This window comes from Sorex fumeus, unplaced genomic scaffold (assembly GCF_029834395.1).
Source record: "Sorex fumeus unplaced genomic scaffold, SorFum_2.1 ptg000061l, whole genome shotgun sequence".
NCBI classification, from domain to species: Eukaryota; Metazoa; Chordata; class Mammalia; order Eulipotyphla; family Soricidae; genus Sorex; species Sorex fumeus.
Window position 1 is genome coordinate 20,626,727 of NW_026606118.1, and position 19,770 is coordinate 20,646,496.

At 39.2% G+C, this 19,770-nt stretch overlaps 1 protein-coding gene across 2 annotated transcripts in view; it reads right to left on the reverse strand.

The window, feature by feature from the left end:
* UTRN (utrophin) overlaps positions 1 to 19,770 on the reverse strand; it is a 610,322-nt gene that overhangs the window by 482,760 nt on the left and 107,792 nt on the right. For both annotated transcript variants that reach the window (XM_056126431.1, XM_056126429.1), the window contains exon 2: positions 5,608 to 5,669. In XM_056126431.1, coding sequence (XP_055982406.1) covers positions 5,608 to 5,669 — 62 coding nt within the window. The remainder of the gene's footprint in view (positions 1 to 5,607; positions 5,670 to 19,770) is intronic.

Consider the following 19,770-nt stretch of genomic DNA (forward strand, 5'->3'; position numbering starts at 1 on the left):
AGACAGATGAAAATCAACAGGGACAGGTTTGTCAAGGAAATTCAGGTACAGCAGTGGTGTTAAGAAATGACAGAGGGGCCCGAGCGATAGCACAGCAGGGTAGGGCGTTTGCCTTGCACACGGCCGACCCGGATTCCATCCCCAGCATCCCATATGGTCCCCCAAGCACCGCCAGGAGTAATTCCTGAGTGCAGAGCCAGTAGTGATCCCTGAGCATCACTGGGTGTGACCCAAAAGGCAAAATAAATTAATTAATTAATTAATGATAGACCTAAATAGCCAAACCACAGTGTCAACAATACTTAAATCAAAAGACTCAAACTTTAGTAACCAAGTGTAAAAGATGCTGTCAAGATGGCAGGTGTGTGTGTGGGGGGGGGGGGGCTGGAGGAGACGGAATCTGGTAGAGGGAAGTTGACACTGGTGGCAGTATGGGTGATGGAACATTGACTGTGAAAAACCCAACTATGAGTAACTTTGTAACTCGGGGTGCTTTAATAAAATAAAATGGGGGCATGAAAGCCACATCTTCATATGAAATAAAGGAAAGTGTAAAGCTAAATTTATAATATATGCAAAACCAAGTATTTCTAAAGGGACAATAACTAAATGCATTCCTACTTTGAAATTTGACAAACAATAATCATTTTCAGTACCGTCTTCTTTCCAACTCATAATCAGACAGAAGCTCCAAGATCATGGACAGCAGATAATCTTGTGACTGAGCTAACAGGATCTCTTTAATCTCTGCCAGGGAAACACTTTCATAAATTTCCCCCACTCGGATCATCAGAACTTGGGAAGAGGGATGCCAGAAAATAGAGAGAGAAAGGAACTGTTTTGGATATAAAATGTAGTTCTGAAATCACTCCGGCTTAGTATATGATGGAGACTTTAGATGTGGAGGGAATGAGAAGAAAAAATTCAGGGAAGGAGTTTGAAACAAATTCTAAAATGGCAGGTGTCATCAATCACTGAATTTTTGTTGTTGTTGGCTTGATTTTTTTTCCTTGGTAGAACAAGGTAATTTTTATTGAAACTTATTTAGAAAAATGTGAGGAGAGACAGAGGAAGACGTGCATTTTCAAGAGAGACCACAGGCTTCTTTCTCCAGAGTAGAAATAGGCAAGCAAAGAACCATCGAGACTAACAAGCGAGTGATGTGTTCTGGGGAGAACAGGGGCTTGAAGAGTGGGCCTATTTGAATGTCTTGTCATAAGGGAACTCAAGCTCTATAGAGAGGGAGAGAGTGGACTCAGTGGTCCTAAAGCTCACCACAGAACAGCCAAAACCACCAATTCAGAAACAGAAATAGATCCAGAATGATAGCACAGAGGGTAGAGCGCTTGCCTTCCACGCAACCGACCTGGGTTTGATCCCCAGCATACCATATGGTCTCAAGAGCACTGAAGGAATAATTCCTGAAGGCTGTGCCAGGATTAAGTCCTGAGCGCAGCCAGGTGTGATCCCCAAAACCGAAACAAAACAAAAAATAGAAACAGAAATGAAGTTCATTTCCTTCAACAGGCCTTCCCCCCCACCCCCGCCCTACCCCACCCTTATTACAGGTGATGGTGTCCACTGTACTATTAGGTGTGCCACATCACCCTTCCAATGGATTGCTCTCACAGTACTAGCCTTTGGATTGTCTATTGGCACCATGTCCAAGTATAAGCTTTCCCCAGCTCAGCAAGTGTCAGTCATGTAGAAAAATCTATGGAAATCTCCCAGTCAAGGAAACGGTTGCTCCCTTACTTCCTGATCACTGACTTACAGCATGACTTATGGACCTAAGACAAACAGGAATGACAAAAAAGGTGGATCGAGTTGATTGTCACTGCCCTGGACCTGTCATCTCATTTTCTTTGATAAATCTGTGCTTGAAATATCCAGAGTTCCTACTAGACTTCAATGTCTTAGAAGTAGTCTGAAATGAAAGACATTCCCAAGGTCAGTGTGACTTCTGATAATTCTTCCTGGAACAAAACAAACTTTGGATTTCTTGGTCAGTTTCCATAATTGAAACTGTGACTAAAAATGGCAACACTGCCTGTTTTTCTTTCTTTGGTCAATAAAGACAAGTTTGATGAAGCGAATAAGTTCACGAGACTTAAAGTTCCCCACTGAGCACTATAAAATGATATATCTACGTATAAATCATTGTGTTAGCCTTTGGATTGTCTATAGGCATATGTCCAAGTATAAACTTTCCCCAACATTTAAATACATTAAATACATTTATTACATTTATATACTGTCACTGTCTTCCCATTGTTTATCGATTTGCTCGAGCAGGCCCAGTAACATTGTGAGACTTGCTACTGTGTTTGGCATATTGAATACATCACAGGGAGCTTGCCAGGATTTTCCCCCCACCCCCGCCCTATCCCACCCTTATTATAGGTGGTGGTGCCCACTGTACTATTAGGTGTGCCCCATCGCCCTTCCAAAGGATTTCTCTCACAGTGCTAGCCTTTAGATTGTCCATTGGGTGTGCGAGAGAGATACTGTCAGTAGCTTGCTGGGCTCTTCAAGAGGGGCAGAGGAATCGAACTCGGGTCAGCTATGTTGGCTGCGTGCAAGGTAAACGCCCTACCCGCTGTGATACTGCTCCAGCCCGTTTATATACATTAAATTAAATACATTTAAACATCAAAAGTAATGAATAAATTATTCTAGGACTGTGAGATGTTGAAATACCTGAAGACCTTTTACAGATGTTGCTGGCTCCTGATTCTTGAGAGAATGTGAGTCTGTGACCAGATACTGAGAATTTTGTGGTGAAAAAGAAGTGAAGGACTAGAGAGGCATAAGGACACGTTTAAAGACCAAAGAGATGAAGTGTTTGACAGTAATGAGTTCAAAGCTGTATTCTGGGTGGCAGGAAATGTGCACAGGTAAAGGGATGGGTGTTGGAACTTCCTATGACTGGAATTCAATCATGAACAACTTTGTAACTATGGATCTCACAATTATTGAATTAAAAAAATAATAATAATGCTTTGTTCGGCTCCTAACCTTTCACATATTGGTAAGATGTCTAGAACCAACCAACGTGAAGCAGAACATGGCACAACTCCATCTACCTCTCATTCTCTCTCAGGGTGTTATTGGACCAGAGGCAAATTCATAGCAATACTGAAAGAGTTAAATGTTGTCAATTATTTTCCTTCATTATTATCTCTTTTCCCCTCTTAGGCAAGAGAACCCTACAACAATCTCTTTGTGTCCTGTTATACTATTTATCTCCTTTCTCATAAAAAGAAGTAACTGTAATTCACCAACTTTCAAATGTTCCCAAATATAGGCTTATCAAAGTTACAGTGATAATCAAAATTGTTTCTAAAGCAAGGTAGCTCCTAAAACTTTGAGCCTGCTTAATGTTCTCTGTCGAGAAGACTGAATCAAGACATTGTCGTACATGTACCCAATGAAAAGCTCTGCAGCTTAAGAAAAGATGAAATCGTGCATTTCACTGCAACTTCAGTGGAAAAAAAATATTATCGGGGTGAAGAGTACCATATTAAGTGAAATAAATCAGATGGAAAAGAACAAATACCAGCTGGTCTCATTCATTTGTGATACGGAGAGAAACAAAACTAGGGAAGAGACCATATTGAGCCTTGGCAAACCTTTGGCCTTGGATTATAAAACTGATTGATTACACTTAATAGTGGGGAAGCAAATGGGAGAATGAAGATCAAACAAGAGTTGACAAAGGGCTAGTGACAGACACTAATTAGGAACTTTGGAGGTGGTGAGATACAGTCACTTTGTACATCTATTTGCACAAAACATTAACACTATTGTAATCATATTACCTAAATGACAAGATTATTTTAGAAAAAAATATTATCGGGGTGGAGAGATAGAACAGTGGATAAGTTGTTTACTTTGCATACAACAGACCCAGATTTAATTCCTGTCACCCCGTATGGTCCCCCAAGCACTGCCAGGAGTGATCCCTGAATACAGAGCCAAGAATCAACCCTGTACACCACTGGGTGTGACCCACAAAAGCAAACAAAAAAATATTTTTTGTCCAGAAAATTGGCGACATTATCCTCAATAATAACCAGTGAATATAACCTCACACATTTGAGCATTTGTGAGACGCTAGGGATAAGACATCTTAAATGTGGACTCTTCTCGGTTCCTAAAATTATGTGGCCCTGAAGATGGTCCCATGCATGCTTTCTTCAAAAAGTTTTGGAAATGTTTAATTCAGAACTTCTAGTTGTTAACTGTATCTCTAGAATAAAAGAAATTAAAATTTAGCCTCCAAGGGTAGAGATGTTACAAGGGTAACACTTGCATGTAGCCAACCCTAGTTAAATCATCTGGTTTTTCCACACACAGCCAGGCAAGATGCCTGAGTACTGAACCAAGATAAGTCCTGACCGCTACTGGGGAATGACCCCAAAACCTAAAAAATAAAATATAAAATCAAATAAAATTTAGTCTTCAGTACCCATGTCTGCTTTGAAATAATCTTATACATAAAACCATCAATCATGCGAGTGTATCTGTATTGCTAACCCTTCTGAAAAATAAGTTTTTACATTCCTTACATTCTTAGAGGCTAGATTAAAAAAAATCCCCCAAGAATTTTCAAGACCTAGAAAAAGAGTACAGTCAAATAATTCACTGTAAATATTGGGACACAGAACAAATTTTAAACTGCTCTGGCACTCACAGTAATACTAAAACATTCTCATTTGGTCTCAAAGCAACACCAGTGTTTATTTTCCTGACCTTTGCAACCTTCTCAAATCATTTTTAAATAGCTCCATTAAAGTAACTTTCATATTATATAAAGGACAGTGATGAGTGTTTCTAAAAGAAAATTTTATTTTTTCATCTTGCTATAACATTGTCCTATAATCCAGTAATCTTCAAATTGTCATTCCTCCTCACATTTTAGAAGATAAAAATTTCAATGTCAACAAGGAATAAATAACTGTACTAAAATAAGCTTGAAAACAGCAACACCAATTCCTCTTTTGTGTACGCTCTGATCATAAAGAAAATATTGATGAAAACTGCTTGTGTTTCAAGTGGTTAGGAGTGCTGAGAAGGAAAGATCTTTCCAACCGAAGAACTGTGTGGCAGATAAACATTATAAAAAGCATTCACATGTCTAAAATCCCAAAAGAGGGATTTTTTACCCTAGGATTTCCCCAAGGGTGGAGAGGCTGCATGAATGATAACAATATGACATTAATGAAGCAAAATTAAACCACCTTCCACTTAGCAAAGCATAACCAAAATTTCCCCAATAATAGATTCATTTCAAAAATGTGTTCAGGATTCATAATGAAAATCAGCAAATAGCTGATTTAGTGCAGAGAGCATACTAGGCCAAAATAAGTAATTATTTGCACCATAACTACTTCCAACACCATGAACTATGTGCATCAGAACTTCAATTCAAAAATAATCTTAGAACAGAAAACAAACAAAAAAAAAACCTCAAATAATCAAATATCAGCACACTCAGAACATTCCTGTTGGGTACAAACTGACCGGGAAATTCACTGTGCTGCCAATCAAATTCATTCACCCAGAATGAATCTGAATAATCAGTGGGATGGAAATCAACATTACCTTTGAAAATCGAGCATTTATCCATTTGGTAAAAGTTTTCTTCTGTACGTCATTGTGTTCATCTGTAGGAGAAAGAAGAAAAAAGTATGAGTGAGTGTATCTTTGCTAAGATACGATCTTACCAAATAAGATTATCCCTATCCTGGAGAGTTTTAAATAGTCCTATTAGCAGAGTTCTAGAGGCATAATGATCCATAGCTAATAAAGAATGTGATGGCTGATGAGTTTGTGAGCTCTGGAGCTGGCTAACCCTGCCTCGACAGAAGGAAACACAGGAAGTTCTGCCCCTATGGCTTGGCTAGAGCTGTCAGTCATTCAGTCCATAGTATGGGACAGAGTCAGGACCTTACTTCCATATGGTTACATGCAAGACTCTGTTGAATCTTGTTTAAGATGTTAGCATGATGAAACTGTTAGCCTGTTTCAGGCAAAAACTAGAGTCCTCCTTTACAATTCACACTCACAACTGCCCTCCACCGTAGCACTGTAGCACTGTCCTCCTGTTGTTCATCAATTTGCTCCAGCGGGCCCAGTAACATCTTCATTATGAAACTTGTTGTTACTGTGTTTGGCATATCAAATATGTCACAGAGAGCTTGCCAAGCTTTGCCATGTCGGCGAGATACTTGTGCTGGGGCGAGATACTTGTGCTGGAGCGAGAGCACAGCAAGTAGGGCGCTGGCCTTGCATGCGGCTGACCCAGCTGACCGGAGTTCAATTCCTCCGCCCCTCTCGGAGAGCCCAGCAAACTACTGAAAGTATCTCACCCGCCACCAAGCTCCCCGTGATGTATTCAGTATGCCAAACACAGTAACAACAAAGTCTCACAATGGATACGTTACTGGGCCCACTGGAGCAGACTGCCCTCCATTTTTAACAAATCCAATACTCTCCAGAAAAAAAAAAAAGTAGGATATGATTTCCAAACAATTCCAAAAGTCCAACTACTGAAATAAGACTGATATAACAAGGTTTTAAGAATCTAAAAAGCTGATCTATGCATTCATTTTTAATTCAAGAAATCAGTCAGGTTTTTAAAAGTGATGCATTTTGATTTTGAAAGCAAAGCCTCAAGTGAAAATTGCCCTCACAAAGCAAAAGAAGAAACTCCTGAAGGTGTGTAATATAACGATGAGTCTCAGTATTTGATGTGAAATGAAGTATTGGATTGTAAAAGATAAACTGTCTCACGCACCAATTATTTCAAAAATACTCCAAAATGTATAAACACTCCTCCATAATTTTTATTTTCCTGCTGGAGCTCAAAGGGGGAGGGTCTTGCATTCACCATTTTCAGACACACACACACACACACACACACACACACACACACACACACACACACACTCTTGCTTTCTATCAGACAGGAATGCAGCAAAAGAATCATCCTTCCACATCTCAACTATGAAATTTTAAAGTGTAACAAATCTGGCAGACTCTCTAGTATAGAACTGCCTTTCATACCACAACAATTAATATAAACAACCTTCTTCTGGGTCTCTGTTTGAAGAAGGTGAAAATATGCCAGCAATGTGGAAGGAGGACAACGACGAGTGGAAGCATGCTATTCCGGATCAATCATTTTGGTTTTTTCTAGAAATTTCGGTGGACTTTGGAAAGTCTCTAGTTCTTTCAACTCACCACTAAAAAGTTGGTTCTTTTTCTTTAATCAAAATATAAATGTGCAGGTGAAAGATGCAAATTTACATTTTGATTTATAACTACTTTATAAACAAATTAGATGGCACCTGTATTACATGAGTGAATATATTTTCTATTCTAAATATCTTCTTTGAGATTTCCGCACAAGGGGTTGCTTGAGATTTGGGATTTAGAAAACCAGTGAGTTTCTGAGAACCTTTCCTAGTTTAGCAAATCCTACCCATTAATGACCTTTCTCTCTTTGGAGGACAAACACGGGACTGAATTGGGAGGAGAAAAATGTGTTAAATCCCTTGAGGCTGATTTTCCAAATTCTTCCTCTAAATATTTTGCTCTTCTTAAAATGCTTCTGACATGCTCACACAGATCCAAGGACCTTCGCCTCTGCCTAGCCTGGAATTTTATTTCTGCAGTGGGTAAGAAAAGCAAAGCCAAAGGGAGCAACCAAACTGCCTGAGAAAGAAAACAGCAACAAATCTCATTTTAAATCCTAAACTGGAAATGTGGTGGTGAAATCAAAGAGTTGTCTCCCTTACAGAAGTACACAAGTCTTAGGAATGTGTAGGCCCCCATTCACAGTCGACTGTTAGAGAGAGAGCATTACCCCTCTAGCACAAATTTCAAAACAATGAAAGAGTGTTCAACTGGCTGACCATAATCAAAGTTCCACTGAGTACAGCTATCCAGAAAAGAATGTACAGAAGAATGAAAATAAAAGAAAGAAAGGAGAGGAGAGGAGAGGAAAGCAGGGAGGGGAGGGAAGGGGAGAGAAAGGAGGAGAGGGGAGGGAAGGGAGGGGAGGGGCAGGGTAGGAAGAGGAGGGGGAAGGGAGAGAAGAAGGGAGGAAAAACTTGTTGAATGAATTAAAACTTGCCTTAACTCTTATAAAGCCTTTATCACAAAACATAGCTCCCCTAGAAAGCCAGTTCCTCACTAATGAGATTTCAAAAGCAAAGAAAGCATTTCCGACCATACTCTCGCTCTTCTCACTGTGAAATCCGTACCAAAATAAATCTACTATTGAGTCTTAGTTATGTCATTCTCTGCTTTTACTTCTCTAATCCCCAATTTGCTTGTCTCCGCAATTTGTTTATTCAAACAGCATGTACTTTTATAGGTGATAGGGAAACATAAATATTATGTAATAATTGTTAAATACAATAAATATTTCAACAAGGAAACAGAGACAAGAGGAGACAGGCTGCTCTTAAACAAATTGCTGTTGAAAAACTCAGATGTCCTGAGAGGACCTGAAAAAAAAATCATTATAATTAAAAACGTGCTATACAAAACTCTCAAAACTACTTAAGGGTACAAGTTCAGATAATTACATTTCAAATGATGTGTCTCTAAGTCCACTATATTTTTATTTTGAAGTTATTCAAGCTAAAAAGTGCAATTAAAACTGACTTTCACTCCACTCCTTAAAAATCAAAAACCAAGTTGACAGTCTCTGTGGGAGAAATGGTGATGGAGAGAGGAGGAAGAGAAGAAAAATAACTCTGCTTCCTTTTTTATAAAAATATATGTGATGTATGTACACACACACACGCACATGCATATATGTGGTATTGGGACCATACCCAACTGTGCTTCAGGGCTCTATGCTCAGGGCTCTGTGTTCAGGGTTCTTTGCTCAGGGGCTACTCTTAGTGAGGCTTAGGGGACCATATGCAGTTCCAGAGACCAAACCCAGGTCATGTGCATGCAAGGCAAGTGCTCTAACCACTGTGCTACTACTGTGGCCCATCAGGCTTTTTTCAAGTGAGAAAACTCAGTCTCAATGTCAAAAGTAAAATGAGTTCTCATGAGTCTCCACTCTGTTCTGACCAGGCAGTTCTGATCAACTCCTGAACCTGAGCCCAACACACTTCATGGGAAGAGGAAGTGAGAAGGTTTCAGAAAATGGGCTTAAAAAATTTCATAAAGTCTTTATAAGCACTGTGATTTACAATACTGCTGATGGTAGGGTTTCAGGAGTACAGAGTTCCAGCACCGTGTCTACTTCCCTCCACTACAATCTCAAAGTCCCCTCTAGCTCACTCCCACTCCATACCCTCCCCTCGGTACGCTCAGTTCTGTGACCCAGTTCTTAGGTCCTACTGTCTTTGTCCATTTGTTATTCCCTTGCTGTTTCTTCATATCCCACATATGAGAGGGATCAATCTGTATCTGTCCCTCATCTTCTAGACTTCACTCAGCATGAACCCTACAGTTCCACCTACAAAGCGCCAAACTGCATGATAATAATGACATTATCACCTCACACCTGTAAGGCTAGCGCACATTTTTTTTACAAAAAGAAGAAGAAAAAAAAAACAACCAGTATTTGGCATAGATGTAGGGAAAAGGAACCCTTGTCTACTGCTGGTAGGAATCTGAACTGGTTCAACTTCTTTTGAAAACAATAGACACTTCTCAAAAAACAAAAAATCCTAAAAACTGCACTTCCATAATTTTTGGAAATCCCACTTCTCAGCATCTACCCCAAGCCCCCCCAAACATTTCTATGTTCATTGCAGTGTGTTCCATAATAACCAAGATCTGGAAACAACCCAAGATCCAGGAAGAGAGGAGCATTCAGTGAAATAGTGCTATACACACAAATGGAATACTTACTCAGATATAAGAAAATTGACTTTCCAAATAGTTGATTATAAAGAAGCAAAGCAAGTGAACTAATGAAACAAGACAAATACAGATTCTCCCACAAAAAGAATAGATTGGAGGTTACCAGAGGAATAGGAGTTGGGGAAGGGGGAAAATGGGCAATTGGAGAGAAGTTTACGGTGATATATGGCAACAAGATGAGTGACAGACAAGTGCCTAGTTACAATGAGGTACACCTGAGGTAGGTTTTTTTTTTTGTTTGGGTTTTTGTTTGTTTGTTTGTTTTGCAGGGGGCAGGGGTGTGTGTGTGTGTTTATGTTTTTTGGTTTTTGGGTTTTTTTTTTTGTTTGAGGGATACAGCAGGCCGTGCTCAGGAGTTATTCCTGGCTCTGCACTCAGGAATTATTCCTTACAGACTTAGGAGACCATATGAGTGCCAGGGATTGAACACTGGTGAGCCACAAGCAGGGCAAATGCCCACCCTGCTGTACTATCACTCCAGCCCGTGAGGCCTACACAATGTAAGTCAATGAATATTATTCAGCAAAAACACACTGGTGATAAAACAAAAAGTATCCTGAAGGGCAAATGAAGACATAGGACATCCTAAACAGAATACAAAAGAACAGATACAACAGTGCTTTCTTTATTTCAAGATCACACTGAATATTAGACAGAAAAGAGAATATTAAATCAAAACCATAATTGCGCATTGTCAGGAAGATACAGATAGCTATAATTCACGATGAAGTTCAAACAATGTTTCTGAAGTAATTTAAACATCACAAAGTTTTCTATCCCGAAAACGGTTCACACCCACAAAAAAGAAAAGCATGGACTTAGAAATAGATGCTCACGATATGTTCTTGTGAGGAATATTTGAAAAATCCATGTTTTTAAGTAAATATAAGCTCTGCCAGTATGACCCCAATTGACTTGACTCCCAAACTCACAGTTATTCTGAAGCCCTTGGTTTCCTGGGAGTCCATACTTTTCCTGGACGGTATTAAGAATTCTCATCATTTTCAGCATTGGAGGAAAATGCCTCATCTCCCTGTCAGTCAACCTATTGAACCAGAAATACCCACCCACCTGTCACAGAATCAGAGAGTGTCAGAGCAGGAGATACAAAAAAGGACATCTGACCAAAGATCATCCTGAGTTCAAAACTGTTAGGAGCTTATCCCAGGACATGGAGTTAACTTAATCAAGTCAGGACACAGCTCTTTCTCTTTTTTTTTTTTAATTAGTGAAACACCATGAGGTACAGTTATAGACTTACCAATTTTTGTGCTTGGGTTTCAGTTATACAATGATCAAGTACCTATCCCTCCACCAGTGCCCATCCTCCACCACCATGGGTCCCAGCATCCCTCCCACCCCCCGTCTCCCCCCATCCTACCCTGCCTCTGTGGCAGGACATTCCCCCTTGTTATCTCTCTCTTCTTTTGGGTCCAGGACACAGCTCTCTTACCTAGATACTTTCTGGCCAAAAAACTACCTTTTCTCTTTCATTTTTAATGACTTTATTCAGATAAAGTTCAAGAGCCATACAATTCACCTACTTACAGTTTGCAGCACTACATTTTAAAAAATTCCATTATTCTTTAAATTGTAATTGATGTCATTTTAATGAAATGAAACTGTCCTTTAGCCATACTAAGTCTACAAATGAATAGCTCTAAGTTTAAATATTGCATAACCACCATTATCTATTTCCAGAATTTCTGCATCTCCCCAAACAGAAATTCTGAAACTATTAAGCAACATCTCTCCCTGGTCCAAATAACCTCCAATCTACTTTCTATATGAATTTGCTTCTTCCAGATAGTTTGTCTAACTGGGGCCATACAATTCTCATTACTTTATGTCTAGATTATTTCAGTTAGCATAATGTTTGCAAGGTTCATGTTATAGCAAAAATTTAATCCTTTTTAGGACTGAATTATATGTGTATATTTCATTTTAGTTATTCATTCACCGAGTAGTGAAAATCTGGGTTGTTACTGTCTTCTGGAAACTATGCTGCGGTGAAAGCTGGTATAAATTATCTCCTAGAATCCCTGCTTTTCATTCGTTTAGGTACAATATTTAGAGGTGGGGGACTGAGAGAAAATAGGGGGGTAAGGTGCTTGCCTCACATGTGCCTGACCCTAGTTTGATCCCCCAGCATCACACGTAGGTCCCGATGCGCTGCCCTGAGTGATTCTTGAGCACAGAGTCAGGAATAAGCCATGAGCACGCGTGTCCCCAAGCAACCCCTCTCCCCAAACTAATCATTTTTAGGAGCAAAATTACTAAATCACATGTTTTGAGTTTGAGAGACTGCCAATCTGTATCTATTTTGGGGGGGAGGGGCGGGCTTTTGGGGTCACACCTGGCAAAGATCAGGGGTTACTCCTGGCTCTGCACTAAGGAATCACTCCTGGTGGTGCTCAGGGAATAACATGAGATGCCAGGGATCAAACCTGGGTCAGCTGCGTGCAAGGCAAACACCCTACCCACTGTATTATCGCTCCAGCCCCCCCAATCTCTTTTCTATAGGGCTTACATGCACCAGCAACATACACCAGTTTCAATTTCTTCACATCCTCACTAGGATTTTTTTTCTACTTTTTTATTAACATAATCATGCTAATATGCCTAAGCATTCTGTTATGATTTTAATACGTATTTCCTTCTGACTAATGATGCTGACTATGAGACTGTAGTTTGCAAATGCAAAGACACCAATCTAAAACGCCAAAACTTTCAGACATCATCAAGATGTTTTTAAGTAACCAACTTCCACAACATTCCACACTGAACTTACCTTTAGTCCAGAGGTGATTTTTTTGCACTTAATTCACACAATACTGAGAAATAATGAATTTGTTCCCCATAGAATTATTTTCAGAATTAGTTATAATCATTAATTCCAGCCCCATCTATTTTTAGAATCCATTTACCTTTTACCAATTTTCTCTTGATGAGCCACTCAACTCTTTGGAAGTAATGCATGAGCATACAGGAGATAATGGTTTTCTACTCTCACTTTCTATAGCTGCTAAACTTCCCTGTACAATGCTTATAAGATTTACATGCATCTGGCATTTCTGAAACTTGTCTCTCAGGAAATTTTTTTCTGGAAAATTTATAACCTTATAAATATCAAACATTTTTTTACTTTATTATACATATGGTAAATACAAACGAAGAAGATTCAATTTATGGTAAAGAAGATGTAAACCTCATATACAAACAGTTCGCTTTGGACTATTATCTTGGAGTAAAAGAGCTGGGTTAAAATTACTCGATATGTCATAGAACAAGGAGAGGCTATATTTGGGAAGAGCTGAATGAGTCACAAAAACGATGAGTCACTATCATGAAAACCAATAGAAAAGTAATTTTTTTACTGATTGACAAAAATTCGACTTAGAGAAAAAAATTCCATAAAATTTGACTCTATATTAAACAAAACTTGTTTATAATCTATAATGTGTCTACAGAGATCTCAAGAAGGGAGCAACTGTTTTATAAACTTGTCTATATTTAAAAGATGAAAATTACTTCACAGTTTTAAGAAATTGAGGAAAAATTTTTAATGTGAAAAAACAATCCAGCGATCTGACTTCCAACTCTGTCATGACAAGTTCATGAGATTTCAGAACAGGAGCAAAATCATTTCCCTTCAAGGTGCTAAAATATGCACATTTTAAATCATAAAAGTATTTTTTCTGATCTTAATTATTATATTTTCTCTGTGTTGTGAGGAAGCATAACTGGTTCATTACACTGAGGTCATATATATATTATACATAGATAAGACAGATATATAATACATAAAATATATATCTTAAAAAGCAATAAGTAAGGAACAGTAAATGATCAATGTAAATACTAATGATAATATCCAACTCCACTGACTTAAAAGGTGGATCAATACAATTTGGCCTCTCTCCTTGGAACTACTTCTAGTCCTCAAGTCCCATATAAATACCTTGAGACAGATGAAGACCAAATGACAACATTACAACCAAGCTCAAGTGCTATCTTTCAAATGTAAGCAGGAGAGGACATCTCCAGATAGTTTCAAGGGGCAATGGAACCTCAGGCAACACAAAGACCAGAGGAAATACATCTTCAGTTCATCAAGATGAGATGTTTGAAAAATGCTCAACAATCTTAAGAGGCCACAATGCACATTCCCTCAAACAAAACTACCAACAACCTCAACCACACCCCATCATTTGAAGAGTCACTGGGGCTAGGGTCTGTTCTTCCTTCTCTCATCATTTTCTGTACTCTCTTTCTCTGCCCACACTGTTGTTGAGAACATTCAAACCTGTACTCCTGAATGATTTTGTAAAACATACCACCCTAGACTTGTCTTGATATCAGTCACCATTTTAGGATTCTTGCTATGTAGACTGCCTGAGTTCAATGGTGTTGGCCTGCAGCAATACAAATGTTATCTTAGACTCTTTCTATCTTTTCTCTTCTAAAGTGTTTATTCACACCACCCACCCCATCTTTGCATTCTATCATAAAATATGCTATACAATGTCTATGATAAGCTTTAAATGAGTTCATATAGAAAGGATAATGCTACGTTTGTTTCAAAATCAGGGGCTTTAAACAATTTGTGATGATAAGCCTATAATAAAAATATCCATTACATTTCATTAGTAACTAATATTTGCTGTATATTTAAATAGTGAAGAAGATTTCTTTGGGACCAGAGAGATATTACAGGAGTTAAGGCACTTATCTTAAATATGGCTGACCCTGGGTTGATGCCCAGTACTACATACGGTTCCCAGAGTACCATCAGGAGTGATAACAAGCACAGAAGTAGATATAATCCTGAGTATCACCAGGTATGGTCCAGCTCTCTCCAACAAAAGATGTATTTTTCCAGCACATTGTTAAGAAGTTCCAAATTTAGCATATTCAACTAATAGAAAATGTCTCCTTTATTATCTACTTGGCTGGGTCAATGAATGGAAAGATGAATAATGGATGGATGGATAGATGGATGGATGGTTATATTAATGGACAGAGGTAGGGAAAAGGAGGGAAGATAAACCACTGACCATTTTCATAATTCTTAGAAGAGTGTTTTTTGCTTTGAATTATTTCATTACCCCTTTATGTCTCATAGTAACAAAATAGAATGAACGTTGGCCAAGGTAACACGTATGACTTTCATTTGTAAAGGGGAGAAATCCTGAAATACTGCAAAGAATAAGGAAGGTACTGAAGATACCGCCTCAGATTTTAGGTTAATCACTAGAAATATCTAATCACGGGAATACACACATATTCCAAAGTATAAAGTACTCTAAGAGAATGCTATTGTTACAACCCAAAATTCTACTTCAGAGAAGATAAGTTGTGGTTTAATGAAAAAGACCAAATTCCAGAGGTGCTCACTACAAAGGCAGTGGTTATCTCTGTCCCCATTAACACCAGATATTTTTGCTAATTAATTTAATGTGAGAAATATTTTTGACTGTGGTTTAATAATTGGCTTAATTAGGAGATTAGAAACATTCTCCCACTTGTGAATTTTGTACAATTTAATAAATGTTGGATTGATCAAAATATTTTATAAAACATACCTCACAAATGGTTAAAAGAATAAAAACCTCCCAAGTCTAAAAGACTATTTTCAGTCTTTGACTGGAAGGACTCATTACTGGATTCTAAGCAGAATTTCATTAACTGCTCCCTTAAAACAGTACTATCCAATGGAAATGTAATATAAACCATTCATATCAATTTGAAATTTCTAGTAGCTACATTAAAAAAAAAGAGGTATCGCTGTATGCAGTCAACCCCAATTGGATCTCCGGCACTACATATGGTTCCCCAAGTGTAGCTAGGAGTGATCCCAGAACACAGTTGGATGTGGCCCCAAAGCAAAAAAATAAATAAAATAAAAAGAATGCTAATTACTATTATGTCCCTTTATAATGCATCATAAATTAATAAACGCATATAACATACATAAACAAGCTGACATATCAGCACATTTATTTAACATACCATATCCCAAATACTGTCATTTCAACATATACTCAATATTCTAAAAATGATGAATAAGATATTTTATATTTTTTACTTACTTGAAATCGAGTGTGTATTTTGCATTTATAGCACATCTCAACTCAGACAAGTCAAAGTTCAGGCGCTCATCAGGCTCCACACTACACAGTTCTAGAATACTGCTGCATTTACTTTCTCTAAAATCCTCATGTCCTCCAAGAGTAGAGAGTTGTTGCCAAGCTTATGAAACAGGTTCTGTAAACTGTTCCAGAGCCCGCTTGCTAATTATGACTGTTTAATGAGAGTCAGTGTTTGGGCTGAAGGTTTGGGCTGAAGTTTTACTTTCGTTATAACCCTGAGAGTGGAGAATGTAGATCCCTCATGCCCTACTTTTCAGCTTTGGAAACTAACATTCCTACACAAAACTAAAGCAAAAATTAACATTTGGGTACAATCACATTGGCTGGCTTTATTTTGTAAGGTAACATCTTCAATACATAGTCATCAGGAGAAATGGAAGCCTTCACAACTGTTTGTTGAACTCATCAGTTGAGGTTTTAATTTTCTTTCATTTTAATTTAATTTTTTTTTTGTTTTTGTTTTTTGCTTTTTGGGTCACACCCAGGGATGCACAGGGGTTACTCCTAGTTCATGCACTCAGGAATTATTCTTGGCCGTGCTCAGGGGAACATACGGGATGCTGGGAATCGAACCCAGGTCGGGCCGTGTGCAAGGCAAACACCCTACTTGCTGTGCTATCACTCCAACCCCGTAATCTTAATTTTTAATAATCTCAACAAAACCTACACTTTCATCTATTTGATGGAGAGCACTGTGCAGAGAAGCAGACAGAGACCTTTACTCAGCCCTGACATAGGGGAGGGTTTGGGGGTGGGGGAATTAAGTTAGGGAAGAGAACATTAAGACAATGAGAGGAGGAGGAAAGTGCTGCCACAGAGGCAGGCTGGGAGGGAGGGAAACAGGACACTGGAGTAAGGTAGTGGGCACTGGTGAAGGAACTTCACCAGTATGCCTGAAACTCAATCACAAATGTCTTTGTGACTTTGTAATTTGCTGTGGTTCAATTATTTTTAATTTAATTTTTTTCGGAATCTTTTTTTTTTTTATTTTTAATAGTGAGACATCATGAGGTACAAGTTGCAGACTTACACATTTTTGTGCTTGGGTTTCAATTATACAATGATCAAATACCCATCCCTCCAATGGTGTCCATTTCCCACCACCACGGATCCCAGTATCCCTCCCACCCCCCATCCCCCCATCCCCCCATCCCCTCATCCCACCCTGCCTCTGTGGCAGGGCATTCCCTTTTGTTCTCTCTCTCTTATTGGGTGTTGTAGTTTGCAAAAGAGGCAATGGGTGACAATCATGTTTAGTCTATAGTCTACTTTCAGCATGCTTCTCCCATCCTGGGAGGATCCTCCCAACAACTTTATTTGGTGTTCCCTTCTCTATCTGAGCTCCCTTTTCCCCTAGTATGTGTGGTTGGCCTCCAAGCCATGGAGTAAACTTCCTGGCACTAATCTCGGCCATTCTTGGGTGTTCATCTCCTATTTTGTTACTTTATGTTCCCCAGATGAATGCAATCTTTCTATGTCTATCATGATACTTTCCATCTTGACTTTGTCTTTTCGAACAGCTACATAGTACTCCATTGTGTAAATGTACCAAAGTTTCTTTAACCAGTCATCTGTTCTTGGGCACTCAGGTTTTTTCCAGATTCTGGCTATTGTAAAGAGTGCTGCAAAATGCTCCACATCATTAATCATCAGAGAGATGCAGATCAAAACCACAATGAGATATCATTTCACACCACACAGACTGGCCCATATCCACAAGAACAAAAGCAATCGGTGCTGGCGCGGATGTGGCGAGAAAGGGACATTCCTTCACTGTTGGTGGGAATGATGACTGGTTAGGCCCTTTTGGAAAAGAGTATGGACGATTCTAAAAAATTAGAAATTGAGCTCCCATTTGACCCAGCAATACCACTCCTGGGAATATATCCCAGAGAAGCAAAAAAGTATAGTCGAAGTGACATCTGCAATTGTTTGTTCATTGCAGCACTCTTTACAATAATTTAATTTTTTTTTAAAGAAAAAAGCTGAATTGGGGCTTGAGCGATAGTACAGAAGGTAGGGCCTTTGCCATGTGAACAGCAGACCCAGGTTTGATTCCCAGCATCCCATATGGTTCCCCAAGCATTGCCAGGAATAATTCTTGGGTGCAGAACCAGGAATAACCCCTGAGCATTGCCAGGTGTGACCCAAATCCCCTCCACCACCACCCTTCCCCCACATTCAAAAAAGAAAACAACTGAATCAAAGTCCCAAAGGAATGAAAGAATAGGGCACACAGATCAACCTGTGTGTGGTAACTTTGAATGATTTTTTTTTACTTTTTTCTTTTTTTATTCTTTTTATTTATTTATTTATTTATTTTTATTAGTGAAACACCATGAGGTACAGTTGTAGACTTACAAATTTTTGTGCTTGGTTCATGCACTCAGGAATTACTGATGATCAAATACCCATCCCTCCACCAGTGCCCATTTTCCACCACCACGGGTCCCAGTATCCCTCCCACCCCCCCATACCCCCATCCCACCCTGCCTCTGTGGCAGGGCATTCCCTTTTCTTCTCTCTCTCCTTTGGGGTGTTGTGGTTTGCAAAAGAGGCATTGAGTGGCAATCATGTTTTTTTTTTTTAATCAGAGCTACAATGCTGTGGAACTTGGGACATAGGCTGCACCTAGGTTGGGAAGAATTCTGAATACGTAAGGATTTCAGTGCACAAGCAATGTGGATAAGGATATTTTTCTGGGCACAAGAGAGGATCAGAACTATGCTATAATATGGAAAATGGATGGAGTAGGGAGAAACTGGAAGAAAGAAACTCAGTTGTGTCTTATAATCGCCTATGCTATGCCTTTGAAATCCACAAGCAGTGAAATAGCAAGGAGGAAGACAGAAAGGATGAGATGGAAGTGAGACACTCCATTATTGAAGCCAGACTGCCAGGGCTGGGCCACCAAATAACTTAAAGAGACATATTAGAAGGAGACTCCTGGTTAACATAAAGGATGATCATGACTAATTTTTGTTCTCCCTTAGTACTGTAGCACTGTCCTTCCATTATTCATCGATTTGCTCAAGTGGGCACCAGTAACATCTGCATTGTGAGACTTGTTGTTACTGTGTTTGGCATATTGAACACACCACGGAGAGCTTGCCAGGCTCTGCCATGCGGGTGGGATACTCTCAGTAATTTGCCGGGCTCTCTGAGAGGGACGGAGGAACTGAACCTGGATCAGCCGCGTATAAGGTAAATGCCCTACCCACTGTGCTATCGCTCCAGGCTGTGTTCTCCCTTAACAAAGAAAAACAAGGTTTTTATGCAATGGATAATGCATTTAACTTCTATTTATTTTTAAAGATTTTGTGGCCATACCTGGCTGTGCTCAGGATTTGCCTGGCTCTTTGCTCAGAGATCACTCCAAATGGTGCTCAGGAGAGAGAACCTATGTGGTAGGTACAGATCTTGGGTTGGCCATGTGCAAGGCAAGTGCCTTACTCCTGTACTATCTCTCTGGCATTAGACTTGAAAAAAAAGCACTGAAAGCAAAATCAATTAAGATAAGAGAGGAAAGAAGTTCTTTGCCTGTAATAGTTAGAGGTTAGCAGAATTCTTCACTGATGATACCAAGTCTATGGGCCTTCGCATAGAAGACACTGTCCCAGAGCTCAGGTTTTAGCAGGAAGGCGCAATCAAATAATCAAGTGTTAGAGCAAGTTACTGAGACTGCCGAGGAAAATGAGGTCTGAAAGAAGCTAAGTGC